Raw genomic sequence first — 15,791 nt, forward strand, 5'->3', positions numbered from 1 at the left:
GGTGGGTAGGTGGGTGGATGGATGGCTGCATGGCTGTATGGGTGGGTGGGTGTTTGGGTGGGAGGCTGTACAGGTGGGTAGGTGGGTGGATGGATGGCTGCATGGCTGGGTGGGTGTTTGGGTGGGAGGCTGTACAGGTGGGCGGGTATGGGTTTGTGGTTGGATGGATGGATGGATGGATAGCTGTATGGTTTTATGGCTGTATGGGCGGGTGGATGAATGGCTGGGTGGCTGGATGGGTGAATGGCTTATGGATGGGTGGGTGGGTAGCTGTATGGGTGGGTGCATGGATGGATGGCTGTATGGGTGAATGGCTGTATGGGTGGGGGCTTGGATGGATGGCTGTATGGGTGGGTGAATGGATGGCTGGATGGCTGGATGGCTGGATGGCTGGATTTGTGGTTGGTTGGATGGATGGATAGCTGTATGGGTGGGTGAATGGATGGCTGGATGGCTGGATGGCTGGGTTTGTGGTTGGTTGGATGGATGGATAGCTGTATGGGTGGGTGGATGGATGGCTGGATGGCTGTATGGGTGGGTGGGTAGGTGGATGGGTTTGTGGTTGGTTGGATGGCTGGATGGCTGTATGGATGAGTTTGTGGGTGGCTGGTACCTTGGCACTGTATGTCTTCTCCACCTCCTCCTTGTACAGTTTCAGCTGCTCCTCATGTTGAGCTCGCAGGTCAGTCAGTGCGTCGGCCAGCTTGCTCTCCAGCTCCAGCTGCCGCCCGCTATCAATCTCAACCAGCCGGGACTCATGCCGGTGCTTCGTCTCCCGCAGCTCCTGAGAGGAAGGAACACAGAGACAGCCAGGATCAGAGACACAGACTACCTGTCACCCTCCCTGTCCCTCAGATATAACCACGAGACCACACTGCCTCCCTCAGCTCTAACCAGAGACCACACTGCCCCCCTCAGCTCTAACCACGAGACCACACTGCCTCACTCAGCTCCTAAACCACGCAGACCACAATGCATCCCTCGCAGTATATACTCACGAGACCACACATGACTCCTTCAGCTCTCTAACCAGAACACCAAACGGCCTCTCCTCAGCTTAACCACGAGAACACACTCCCTCGTTCAACAACCGAGACCACCACTGCCTCCTCATGGGTCTAACAACGAGACCCACTGAATCTCTCAGCTTCAGCTCTAAACTCTAGACCACACTGCCTCCCAGTACCTCTGCTTTTAACCACTAGACCACACTGCCTCCCTCAGCTCTAACCAGACACCACGCTGCTTCCGCCCCTCCCAATTCCTCAGCTCTACCCCCTTGGCTGGCTGGCTGGATGCACTGACCTCATTGTAGATGTTTCTCTGGAAGTCCAGCTCCTCTTTCAAGGTCTGCAGGCGGTTCTCTGCGTCCACTCTCCTCAGCATCTCATCCTGCAGCTGCTTCTTCGCATCGCTCAGACCTCCCTCCAGCTGGCAGAAACAGTCAACACACAACACAGTCAACACACAATGCACTGTCAACACACAAACCACACAACACAGTCAACACACAATGCACTGTCAACACACAAACCACACAACACAGCAAACACAAAGCATGGTCAATAGTGGTATTTTAATGAAACTCTGCAGTGACTATGTCTTTGTAACTTTAAATCCCATACCAGCTTTTAAACAGCGTTGTGTTCTTCCTCTGCGCTGAAACTTTCATCAATGCCATTACATTTGATTAGGCATTAGCCAAAAAGCCATATTGTGCGTCTGCTTGCAAAAGACTAACTATGGTGTTGACAACCACCACCAGATGGGGCTATAAACACAAACTAATCCCAGTGTAGTGACCTTGGCCAGCTGAGCCTTCAGTTCCCGGAGCTCCGCCTCCAGCGTGCGCTTCTCCCCCAGTGCTGTGGCCAGAGTGGCTTCCTTGGAGTTCAACAGGGACTCCAGGTCCTTGAGCCGAGCCAGCGCCCCGGCCAGGTCAGCCTCCTTCTTGGTGTTCCTGTGCGAGAGAGAGAGAGAGAGAGAGAGAGAGAGAGGAGGAGGAGGAGGAAGAGAAGAGACAGAGGACTGGGTTAGGACTACAGGATCAGATCTGGGGTCAACCACAATAGTAATTGTGCAATTCAGAGTTACTGGACTTGTAGTGACCCTTGAGACACCTGCGTAATTGTAATTATACCAAATCACTGACCCATTCCAGTTCAGTCATAGATTTATCTGTCATTCCATCAATACTCTTGTAATCATTTTTGGTGACCCCATTTGTCTGCAAGAAGCTAGTTCTATAGCATGTTTGTGCATTTGTACCTGCGATGAATGCCGGGTTACTTAGAACACATGAAGTCAACATGTTAATGTGTGTGGTTGCTTGTGTTACTTTTTAGTATAATTGTAACTAAATAAAAAGGACTACAGCGCCTCAGAGTTCCGAACTGACCCACTTATCTGGAAGTGTGCAATCACTCAGCCATGCCTCCCGTACAACACAGCTGCTCCTGGGTGTTTGTTTTTGTTACAGTTATGATTTCAATAACTTTAAATGCATCTTTTTTCCACTGATAGTGCCGTTTTAAAGTCTTTAGAACCCTACACTATGTGTGTTGCATCACTGTGCTGTATCCTTGTATTATTCACCAGATAGAGTCCTTAGAGAGCAGGTGCACACATTTATTAAAACCACTGAAAACTCATTTTCAGTTCCGGGTATTTCAGACTTACGAACAGCCTCCATTCCCAAGGAGTGCGTAGCTCCGAGATTCTCCTGTAGACACTAAAGACTGTCTGTGGAAATCAAAGCTAACTAAAAGACTATTTACTACATTAACTTTTCTGAAAATGTAAAATGAAAGTTTAAAAGGTTTAAACGTTTAATCTAAAACAGATTTTACAGCCTAAAGCACCCAGGCTGCATGTGATCAAAAAGACTTATTTTACTGCAGTTCAAGCTGAGATTGAGCATCTGTGTGTGTGTATGTGTGTGTGTGTGAGAGAAAGGGAACCAAAACATTAATAACTTTAATATGGACACTGGAGAGAGACAGAAAGCCTCCAGCACAGTTCTGACGTGTGCAAAACCTTAAATTTTTCCGGCTCTGCTTTTCTAAATGAAGCCTGATGTTTTCCCCTCTCTTACCAACTCACTGATGCTAATAAACACCGGCTGGCTAGGCTGATAGATTCCAGACCTCCCGTTTATCCAATAAAACAGAAATCCTTCTCTTCTAAAGAACGGTCCTAGTTTTACACAGATGGCGTTCGATGCTTTCAACCCACAACTGGGGACCAACTGAAATTATTTAAAATCTCCTTTTTTTTAATCCAAAAACATGTAAACACTCTCAATGCTAACCCTGCACAATCCTCTTCTTAGTTTTACCTCCCCATCATTTCTGCACACTGAAACAGTGAATCCACATAAACTAAGTCTTGGCTCTCCACAAACTCTCATACTGCAAATATATACCGAGCATCAAAAGAAACTCTATTATAACACACTTATTCTCTTAAAAAAAAAAAAAAATAAGGTATACAAATGGTGGACATTGATGAAATATTTTTGGTTTCTTTTTAATCACTTGATCATTCATCCTTGACCATGACATGCCTGAGTGACTGTGACTGAAGCAGATGCACTAGATCATCTAACTAGTGATACAGTTGATTGGACACTGGATATGGAGCGATTTCAGCTATAGAACTGCAAGCTTGAATAAAAGCAGTAAAGAAAAATCACAGAAAAACACCAAAAAAAATGTCACATGAAATACTGTTGTGTTTCAGTCCTGAAATTCTAGGCGATGCACACAGCTGTGTGCAGGATAGTTGCAGTTTTAGTAACACAAGGAATTAACCCTAAAGCAGCTAGTGCAGCAATCTACTCCCACATCAAAGACTTTCCATAGGCTCCCCATGCAGGGCAGGTCGGGGCTATATGGGGCTGCTCCTATGAAACGGATGGTGCTTTACTTCCAATTCCATTTCCAAGCACTGTTTAAAATCCTCTTTGTGCTTTTTAGCTTGGGAGGCTGCACATGAACACCAGCCTGCTGGCACTGAATAACATCTAAAATACCAAGCAAGCTTAAACCAACAAGTCTGCCCTCTTATTTGCATTTGTAGTTCAATATTTCACCTCGTATCGAACACAACGACACAAAAGCCACTTTACAGACGAAGGCTGTTGAGTGCTGCAGGCTGGGATCTCGCTGTATATCTGTTCCGCTCCTGTGCTGACAGGAAGGGATTAACAGGAACTGGGAAGCCCCTTATTAAAAAGCCAGTCTCCTGTGTGGGGTGCAGCTGACAGAGTTACTGCAAGAACAGACACTTAACCCTGCAAGTGAAGGCCAACACTGAAGTACTATGGGACTTTACCTTTAATACCAAATTATTATTATTATTATTATTATTATTATTATTATTATTATTATTATTATTATTGTCATTTTGCAGATGCTTGTATCCAAAGCGACTCAGAGGCTGGGGGGTGAACTATGCACCAACTGCTGTTGCAGAGTCACTTACAATGGGACCCTGTTTGTTTTATGTCTCACCTGAACAGGGGTATATTTGCACAAACTTGTCTACTGACATTCCCTTATTTTGCAATGTGTATTCAATCCTTTGGCGATCCACTTGTGCAATTTTAGTTACATTGTGATGACTGAAGCTTTAAAAGATAGGACGCACATTCTACAATGGATGGAAGAAAAAACGACCTTAAAATTAGCAGCGGGCCCCAGACAGGATTGGAAAATATAAGAATGTGGCAATAGACAAGCTCTGCAAACATACAGTTCTGCAAATTCAAGGTGAAACAACTCCCATAGTGAATGCTTCCTGGTGGACGTCACTTGTATTGTTCGATTTCTTTGCCCTGCAGGGGTTGCTGTAAGAATTAGCGAGACAGTTGTCTGTGATCATGTTCAAGACGCTGCCCCCTCAAGACATGCAGTGAAAAATGTGAAGAATTCTTCAAGCCGCAGTTTGGGGAATGTTTTGAAAGAGAGAGATGGAGGGCTGAAGGAGCTAGGAATTGTTACCATGCCTGCTGTGACTCGCAGGCCAAAGAGAAGATCTAAGAACATCGTCCACAGCACTGTTCGTTACAAATACACAACTTCTTCAGGGCAACTCTACTGTCAAAACAAGGAACTAGCTTCGTACTCACACGGGTATTCGATTCTGCTCAAGGAATGCCTTTCCAATCGTCTTCTACAATGCAGTGATGTGACTTTTACAACAGGCTCCTGTATCACCCATGTGTGCAGACACCTCAGACGTATTATGAATAAACAGAAAGTGTTTTTCATTCAAAACACCAATAGGGTGGAATAGAGCTAGAACAGGCCCATCCCAAGGTAGGCTTTGTGCTGTAATAGACTCCTCTCTGTCAGCAAGGGTTCTTTAAAAATGTCACTGTGATGTTTAGCATCGTGAGGTGTGCTGTAGCATTGTGAGATGAAGCATTGTGAGATGTGATGTAGCACTGTGAGATGCATTAAGAGATGTGATGAAGCATTGTGAGATGCATTGTGAGATGTGATGTAGCATTGTGAGATGTGATGTAGCATTGTGAGGTGTGATGTAGCATTGTGAGATGTGATGTAGCATTGTGAGATGTGATGTAGCATTGTGAGATGTGATGTTGCATTGTCAGATGCATTAAGAGATGTGATGTAGCATTGTGAGATGTGATGTAGCATTGTGAGATGTGATGTAGCACTGTGAGATGTGATGTAGCATTGAGATGTGATGTAGCATTGTGAGGTGTGATGTAGCATTGAGATGTGATGTAGCACTGTGAGATGCATTAAGAGATGTGATGTAGCATTGTGAGATGTGATGTAGCATTGTGAGATGTGATGTAGCATTGTGAGGTGTGATGTAGCATTGTGAGGTGTGATGTAGCATTGTGAGATGTGATGTAGCATTGTGAGATGTGATGTAGCATTGTGAGGTGTGATGTAGCATTGTGAGATGTGATGTAGCATTGTGAGATGTGATGTAGCATTGTGAGATGTGATGTAGCATTGTGAGATGTGATGTAGCATTGTGAGATGTGATGTAGCATTGTGAGATGTGATGTAGCATTGTCAGATGCATTAAGAGATGTGATGTAGCATTGTGAGATGTGATGTAGCATTGTGAGATGTGATGTAGCATTGAGATGTGATGTAGCATTGTGAGATGCATTGTGAGATGTGATGTAGCATTGTGAGGTGTGATGTAGCATTGTGAGATGTGATGTAGCATTGTGAGGTGTGATGTAGCATTGTGAGATGTGATGTAGCATTGTGAGATGTGATGTTGCATTGTGAGATGTGATGTAGCATTGTGAGATGCATTGTGAGATGTGATGTAGCATTGTGAGATGTGATGTAGCATTGTGAAATGTGATGTAGCATTGTGAGGTGTGATGTAGCATTGTGAGGTGTGATGTAGCATTGTGAGATGTGATGTAGCATTGAGATGTGATGTAGCACTGTGAGATGCATTAAGAGATGTGATGTAGCATTGTGAGGTGTGATGTAGCATTGTGAGATGTGATGTAGCATTGTGAGATGTGATGTAGCATTGTGAGATGCATTGTGAGATGTGATGTAGCATTGTGAGATGTGATGTAGCATTGTGAGGTGTGATGTAGCATTGTGAGATGTGATGTAGCATTGTGAGGTGTGATGTAGCATTGTGAGGTGTGATGTAGCATTGTGAGGTGTGATGTAGCATTGTGAGATGTGATGTAGCATTGTGAGATGCATTGTGAGGTGTGATGTAGCATTGTGAGGTGTGATGTAGCATTGTGAGGTGTGATGTAGCATTGTGAGGTGTGATGTAGCATTGTGAGGTGTGATGTAGCATTGTGAGATGTGATGTAGCATTGTGAGATGCATTGTGAGATGTGATGAAGCATTGTGAGGTGTGATGTAGCACTGTGAGATGTGATGAAGCATTGTGAGATGTGATGTAGCACTGTGAGATGCATTGTGAGATGTGATGAAGCATTGTGAGGTGTGATGAAGCATTGTGAGATGTGATGAAGCATTGTGAGGTGTGATGTAGCATTGTGAGGTGTGATGTAGCAAAAGTTTTGCATCGCCCTACAGAATGAACACTTTTGTTTCATAAAGTCAAATTACACCTGCTGAACAATGTTATGTTAACATACCGAATTACATACTGCTTTGTAGTTTTCCATATACTTGAAACGTAACATTGAAAAAAGTGACATTTTGAAATACTGCACTACTGTTATGGCTTGTGGAGAGACTTCTGCGAAATCATTTTGTAGTTTCTTCGATTACACGTTAAAAGATCTAAATTATGGTACATAGTTTGTATTTATTAATTATGCCTCAATCCCAAGTCTGCTAGCTTTACTGAAAACAGACACACCATGTGTAAGAGTCACGTGATTAACTACACCATACTACAACAGCCCCAGAGCCACACAAGAATGTGTCTCATTACACTGCATACTGCAATGACTTCAACGACAGGGCGGGGTCGTTTTAATATGAAGGGAGGGGGGAGGCTGAAACAGGATACTGTTAAACTCAGATCTACAAAAAAAAAACATTTTTAAACAGATGTATTGAATCCTAGGTTTAAATACCCAGAGCTTAATCCATGTGTAGACATTGTTATAAACAACTGCAATAGAAAGTGTTTAGGCATACCAGCACGTGTGTGCAAATGTATATTCAGGAAAGGCCACTGCAAGCTTCCCAGCCTCAGTGACTCAGAGCATTTGCTTGCGTCTGGGAGACAGATATGGAAACCACAGCTAAGAGTTTGTTGTTTTGCCTTTGGCTGCCATGGCAACAGGGCTGAGTCAGTAGGCCGCAGCCCAATCCTGAGCATTAAACATTATGGTAAAATATGGTTTCCTTTTCTTTTTTTTTTTTTTTAATTAATATAATTATAGAAGTTAGCAAACGGAATCCTGAAAGCTAAACATAATGAGGGGGAGATTAAGAGAGGAACGAATGAGTCACGGACATTTTATATAAACAAAGGTTAAAGACTTCAAATGAGTAATTCGAAAAATATGTTGGGAGGCTTTCAAAAGGCCGTCTTGTGCCCACACGAACAGGAAGAGAAAACACTGGTGCCATTTTCTGAACTGCGCCGTCCCTTTCCGACAATAATAAACTGTGCCAGCCAATAAGAGCGGCAGGGAGGGACACGAATTTGTCAGGGGATCCCCTCGTACATAAAGAGCCTCTAAACACTTCAGAAAGAGCTGCCGCTTACACTGGGATACAGCTCACACTAGCCCTGCACCCAGTCTCTGGTCTCAGAACCACTCACAAGACTATCATTGGGAGCCAGGAGTTTAATGTTTAATCAATTGCCCCTCCCCTATTGCTGCATGAATAACTCCTAATAGTAACCCTGCAGACTCGGGGGTGACGTCTCATCTCCCTGTGGCGGGATGCCCCGCCCCTGTGTGTATTTTGCGTTTCACGTTGTCTGTTGTATGAGTTATTGAAGTGGTGCACAGTGTGGGTTATGTAGCACAGGTGATGTCAAATGTACGCTTGTGTTTAGGCACAGGGATTTCATAATCACTTAACATGCAGATTACAGTGGGTATATGTATGCGAGCACAGGGAGTGCACAACTGACTGTGCTGAGATTCAATGAAATGATTGATCAGCAATCGAGTCTCGGTACAGCTGCATAAAAGCAGCAACCACACAGGGTTGGGTGTTCGCTTGGTGAGTGGAGAACGGGAGAGAGAGAGAGAGAGAAGGAGAAAAATAATAATAATTAGAATAACAATCCTGGAGGACCTGCACGACACTTGTTTGGGTTCGTCCCCGGTCGGTCGGTCGGTCGGTGTCGGTCTGTTTGGCCATCGTGCCGTTTTGCTTGTTCAGTGTTTTGTTTTCTGTTTAAACTTGTTATTTTCAATAAAGTGGCGCGACAGTGCATTTCACTCGCCAGTCCTGTCTGTCTACTTCCTAGCCTGACGTCAACCCCCTGGCCAGGCTACTCACACCCCCACAGGGGTTCCCACATGTCTGGTGTGTCACACTTACACTGTTACCTGTATCTTGAGAACACAAAAAAGTGTTCCACATGCTGTAAATCAACCGCTCTGCTTCACGTGATGCTAACAGCTCATTTGCTTACCCAAGACATTTAGGTCCTAAACACGACTTATTTCATTCTCATTAAACTTCATTACCATTTCTAATTGTACACGCCCCTGTACACGCTGCTGGTACACGTCATGCTCATCCGCTTCACACCGACGGCTCTGATTTTGAGTTTACACCGTGGCAATGGGGGATGGATGTCACTGACACGCCTGCTCATTCTGTGATGAAAAATGTGATCAGATTGTTCAAACTCCTGGAACCAGGTCAGTTCAATATTACACCTGAACAAGGGGAGGTCTGAACCCCAGGACTGGGTGCAGGAGGGCAGGTGTGGGTTTAACCCTGCATGGCATTAATTGTTACCCATTTCAACCCATCTGGACCATTTGAAATATCCTGGTCTCCCTGGTTAGACAGTCACCACTGCATTCAAACTGTATTCTAATAACCTGATCAAAACACATACAACTAGAACTAACTGGCAGTATGTACACCAACCCCACCTACTGGACAATCCATTAAAAACACCCATTTGAATAAACAGACGGGGTATTCTTTTTCAGCTGGTGTCTTCATCAGTGTAAAGATGCAGTCAAGCAGTTTTTAAGCGATGCACTAGAGAAATGAGCTACAAAGTAAATTGTGGTTTTTACAAATAAAAAAAGCACATGATGGAATTGAGCCATGTCACTGTAAACCAAAGAGGACATTCTGTTGGTAGTAAATATTGTAAACAGTTAATCCTGGTTACTAAGCAACGACAAACTGCTTGAATGAAAATGGAAAAAGTGCATAGTAATCACGGGACTTTCAGCAATGCGTTTTCCTCCTAACCAAAGAAACTCCACTCTACACAGGCAAGCTAACCACTGCCACGTCTCACTCAGAATTGAAATCTTTCCAGAACACATTCAGCTGGCTTTACTAATGAGTAGAAGCTTCAGAGCTCATGTTCAAGCGTAGCCCCCTTGCCTTTTCAGGATGTTTGCAGTCATTCGGAGTGGTTACTCCAATACTGCGTCTCTACCAAGGTGCCTGGACCACCTTCAACACAATCTTCAAACTACCATCTGAACAAAACATGAGCAAAATTGCTTCTCTAAACAACTTTCAGTGTGCTTCAGTGTGCTTCAGTGTGCGTCAGTGTGCTGCTTGCTTCAGTGTGCTGGTTGCTTCAGTGTGCATCACTGTGTGTCATTGTGCTGGTTGCTTCAGTGTGCTGGTTGCTTCACTGTGCATCAGTGTGCTGCTTGCTTCAGTGTGCTGGTTGCTTCAGTGTGCTGGTTGCTTCAGGGTGCTGGTTGCTTCACTGTGCGTCAGTGTGCTGCTTGCTTCAGTGTGCTGGTTGCTTCAGTGTGCTTCACTGTGCGTCAGTGTGCTGCTTGCTTCAGTGTGCTGGTTGCTTCAGTGTGCTTCACTGTGCGTCAGTGTGCTGCTTGCTTCAGTGTGCTGGTTGCTTCACTGTGCATCAGTGTGCTGCTTGCTTCAGTGTGCTGCTTGCTTCAGTGTGCTGGTTGCTTCAGTGTGCTTCAGTGTGCATCAGTGTGCTGCTTGCTTCAGTGTGATGGTTGCTTCAGTGTGCTTCAGTGTGCATCAGTGTGCTGCTTGCTTCAGGGTGCTTCACTGTGCGTCAGTGTGCTGCTTGCTTCAGTGTGCTGGTTGCTTCAGGGTGCTTCACTGTGCGTCAGTGTGCTGGTTGCTTCAGTGTGCTGCTTGCTTCAGGGTGCTGCTTGCTCAACTGTGCAGATTTATTAATGGAAGACCCTTGTTAGTCATAAGCTCTGCACACTGTGAGCTGGAGAGACACTCTCTCACTTGTACTGACGGCTGTCAGCTTTCAGCCTGCAGTACAATTAGAACTGAAATCATTTCGAGGAAAACCCTTCCTCTGGCTGGTCTGTAACAGTGAGACTGGATCAGCTGACTCTGAGCACCCAGCGTTCAAACACCATGCATGCTGCATCTTTCTACAGCTGTGGACACAAGTTTTCAATCATCTTATTTTAGGATTTTAGGACTGAGATAATAAAAAAGATTTAATGTATAAATTAACATAATTTAGATATTTTATTTAACATCATGTAATCAAAGAAACTACAAAATGATGTCGCAAAAGTCTACCAGTATTTCATGTTAGATTTCCAAATGTCACATGTAATTCAATATGTTAACGTAACATTATTCAGCAGATTAACTTGACTAGAAAGAAACAGGTATCAAATATCTTGTTTGCTTGCTTGGGGACATATGCTATTGGAATTTGTTCAGGTGGTAAAGTCACCATTTGTTGTTAGACCATGCATTTGTTAATGTAACAGATGCATCAAAGAGATGCAAAGGAAACTAATGCATAAGTGACGTGAGAAATAAATCACACACATTGTACTGTTTCTTTGCATTTTAAAACATCTGCAGCTCTTCCTAGGCCATCGCAGCCTAGCAGCGTCTTCTGGGTCACATTACTGGCTGAAAGCCTGCCACTCACTTGGTGAAGCAGCTGGTTGGTTACTGACAAGAAAGAAAGCCCTGAAGGGGAGGGACAATGTCACTGCCCAGGTGACCCAGGAAGTGCGAGACTATCTGAAAGCATGGTCACAGTGTAAAAAGCATATAGAGTTACTATATTAGCTGGAATCACTTTAAAACAGAAATATTCTTAACAATTCCACAAAGTATTCAGATATACAGCAACGCACACTCCCAGACGTGCGGCTGAAACTGAAGTGCACCATTCTCCTCACTTCTCAAAGGGAAGGTGGCTCACCTGGATAAACAAAGCATGGCACGACTACAAGAGCAAAAATCAGAGCCCTCCTGAAACACAGTCTGGTTACTTACAGGGCTTAAACCAGCCAATCATCCTGGCCTGGGTTTCACTGTTTAGGAATATTATTCAAAGCAGAGCCCTGTAAATATGACTGCACTTCTCAGCACAGCACTATGCATCTGTAGGGCTACTAACAGGAGGAGCACTGTACTTAGCATCAAACTCCTGATCCTTTAAATTATATATTTAACTGCAGATAGTTCTGAAACCCAGGACAGGGTGCAGGGCTCGTGTGAGGCTATACTGAACGCAGAAATTTGTTTTTTGTGTACTGAAAAAAACATCAACAGAACAGAGCATCTGCCTTTCATTTAAAAGGATTTGCATATCTGGTTCTCACTACAAACTGTAATTTCAACCACAGTGGTTATGGCACTCATTGCAAACACAAGAGATGCTTTTGTGAAAGTTTCCTTGCTGCATGCAAAACAACAATTAATACAGGGCCTCCAATCAGGAATTTACAGGGCTGACAATGTGGAAGCAATACAGCAAGACTAGGGGTGGGGATTTCACTCCCTGCTTTCCCCTCACTCAGACCCCGTACACACTAAACAGCTTGGCGGACGGACGTGGGTCTTCTCTTTAAATATATGCAAAAGATTTGAATAAGCAAATGTTAGAACAAAAGAAAAGGTTTGAGAATCGAAAAGCCCATCAAGGCTCATCCCTTGTTAGCACACATTCTCCCCTACTGGGGGGAACTCATTTAAACGCTCAGAATCTAGTCTTTTTTTTTTTGTTAAATGTTGTCAAGTGTTTTAGATCCCGCTACTTTACCTGGTCGGCTATTCCATGCATTTATAACTCTGTGTGTAAAACAGCACTTCCTGCCTTCTGTTCCAAGCTCTCTTTTACTCCGCTTCCATTATGCCCTCCTGTTCTTCTCTGTGCTAAATCTGAAGTCATGTCTCTGGTTAACACTCTAGTCCATTTCTGATTTGAAAGACTTCAATCAAGTCCCTTTCTTTATTCTCGTCTGTAGAGATTTATTTGATCCTGTTCTTGCAGCTCGTGTCATTCAGTCCTGGGATCAGCCTCGCTGTCCTTCTCTCTCCCTTCTCCGGTGCAATGATGTTTTTTTTGTAGCGAGGTGACCAGAACTGCATCAGTATTCCAGGTGGCACTGGGGTCTAACTATAGCATTGCATAAGGCTCATCTGGGGATTGGGAGTTTGCTGCAGGATGACTTCCCTCAGTTCACAAGTCATATAAGGAATGTTTGGAGTTTTTAGGAATATAAATTGGTTTTCATGAAACCGTTCTTGATAACCAGTGTGTTTTGTTAATTCATGTTGTGGTCAGTTTTACAACAAAGAGAATGGGAGATAATCCACAAGCCAGTCTTCAGGAATGCTATCTGCTCATAGCAGTAACAGCTTGTCTTCTTGAGCGATGCTCAAGCACATGCATGTTTCCGGTGACAAGTCTCTACATTACAACTCTCTCTCCTCCTTTCTATTAAATGGACAATCAATCAAACGAATGGATTACCTCTAGGAAACTGCAAGAACAACAGCAGGCCGGTAGCTTAAATTACCTGCTAATACAGACAGAGCTATCAGTAACGTTAACAGAAGATCACCACAACTTTTCTGTCCACTGTGCACACATACAGCCACACACCTCCCTAGCCACTGTGCACACATACAGCCTGATAGCTCTCTAGCCACCGTGCACACATACAGCCTGATATCTCTCTATCCACTGTGCACACATACAGCCACACACCTCTCTATCCACTGTGAGCACACACAGCCAGACGCCTCTCTATCCACTGTGAGCACACACAGCCAGACGCCTCTCTATCCACTGTGAGCACACACAGCCAGACACCTCTCTATCCACTGTGAGCACACACAGCCAGACACCTCTCTATCCACTGTGAGCACACACAGCCAGACACCTCTCTATCCACTGTGAGCACACACAGCCAGACGCCTCTCTATCCACTGTGAGCACACACAGCCAGACGCCTCTCTATCCACTGTGAGCACACACAGCCAGACGCCTCTCTATCCACTGTGAGCACACACAGCCAGACGCCTCTCTATCCACTGTGAGCACACACAGCCAGACGCCTCTCTATCCACTGTGAGCACACACAGCCAGACGCCTCTCTATCCACTGTGAGCACACACAGCCAGACGCCTCTCTATCCACTGTGAGCACACACAGCCAGACGCCTCTCTATTCACTGTGAGCACAAACAGCCAGACACCTCTCTATTCACTGTGTCATTCAGCACCTTAATAAGCACTAGCCTAAACACTCCATTCTCAGCTCAAACTATCAGCTCTTATTCCTACAGCAGTTTGCATATCAAACACAGATCTGCATCACAAACAGTAGCCAGACATTCCTAACAGGATATCATCAGACATTAGCTTCCTGTTTAAACAAGATTAGCCATATGTTTAGCTGGAACCAGGAACCAGCAACCTACTTTTAATAGCTGAATGAGAGGAGAGTGGATTCCCTTGCCTAGAGTGGATTCCCTTGCCTATCTAAGCCCTCTCTACTCAGGTGGCGCTCTGCCAATTGTGCCCTCGAATATGTAACGCTGAAAACATCACTGTTTGCAAAACAGCGCTACAGCAGCAAAACATACCACATCAATATAATCAAACACACCTAATTCATAATTAGGCTTGCTGGAACGAATCAGTCACTTTTTACAGTACCAGATTTATATGCGAGCATGGTTCTACCATGCCTCTTTTCAACAGATCTTTTCCCACTGCTTGTAGACTGCTTGCAATTGTGCTGCTCCCACATCTCTGTGCCGGAGGGATGTCACAACGCTTAATCAACCTAATTTGCATCTCTAATTCAGGGTGTGACAAAGTGTCAGGAGATATATGACACAGTGCATGGGATCAGACTGGTGCAATTCAGATACTATACACAGCAGCTGTACAGAAGCCTCATGTCTTCAGTGTATTTTCACCATCACAAGCCATGGCAGGGCTGCCGCGTGACACCTACCTCGGACTGTCACTCAGAGTTTCAACACCTCTTTCTGCGTTCATTTAAAGGCATGCTAGCCAGTGCTCGAAAATCAATCCATCCTTACTATAAAACGCTCTCAGCTACTGGAAATGGCACGTTTCAGAAAAGTCAAGGAGATCTTATTTTAGTGCCATGCAACTGACATTCTAAAACATGGATAACGACATTATACTACATATTGTGTAACTTTTTTAAATTAAAATATTATTCACAATGATGTTTGGTCCACCCAACTGTCCATATTAACTGATAGAAGAGAGACAGGACCAGCTGTACATATTAACTGATAGAAGAGAGACAGGACCAGCTGTACATATTAACTGATAGAAGAGAGACAGGACCAGCTGTACATATTAACTGATAGAAGAGAGACAGGACCAGCTGTACATATTAACTGATAGAAGAGAGACAGGACCAGCTGTAAATATTAACTGATAGAAGAGAGACAGGACCAGCTGTACATATTAACTGATAGAAGAGAGACAGGACCAGCTGTACATATTAAGCAGACCCATGTTCTGATGTTTAGATTCACTTTGCTTAATTTTGATCACATCCTAGTGATAAGCAAGTTTAAAAGCACAACAGGAAGAGGTTAGGGTTCCAGAACACCTGCTGTTTTACTTTACCTGAACTGTATCCCAGCCGTCCGTATCACAGCAATCCTGCTTTCTACACATTCTCAATAGCTTTGATCCTTTTTTTTTCACAAGTCATAACGTAAATAAACTGGGAGATTACTTTTTTCAACTTTTACTCGGGAAAGTTCGCCAGGAGAATTTTTTTTTTTTCTCTTAAACATCACAGTAGTGTGTTGTGGGAACAGCAAAGCACAGTGTGATCTGAACAACACTGGACCCAGTAAAGGAAACACAGTGCGG

At 44.2% G+C, this 15,791-nt stretch overlaps 1 protein-coding gene across 1 annotated transcript; it reads right to left on the reverse strand.

Annotated features, from left to right (window-relative positions):
- Positions 1–193: 193 nt before the first annotated feature.
- Positions 194–2,692, reverse strand: LOC121316647 (circumsporozoite protein-like). The gene is made up of 4 exons (XM_041251688.1): positions 2,680–2,692; positions 1,804–2,039; positions 1,306–1,431; positions 194–784 (listed from the first exon to the last, which is right to left on the reverse strand). Exons 1-4 carry the CDS (start codon positions 2,690–2,692, stop codon positions 194–196), a joined length of 966 nt encoding a protein of 321 aa, XP_041107622.1.
- Positions 2,693–15,791: the final 13,099 nt, after the last annotated feature.

Source organism: Polyodon spathula, chromosome 6, assembly GCF_017654505.1.
Source record: "Polyodon spathula isolate WHYD16114869_AA chromosome 6, ASM1765450v1, whole genome shotgun sequence".
NCBI classification, from domain to species: Eukaryota; Metazoa; Chordata; class Actinopteri; order Acipenseriformes; family Polyodontidae; genus Polyodon; species Polyodon spathula.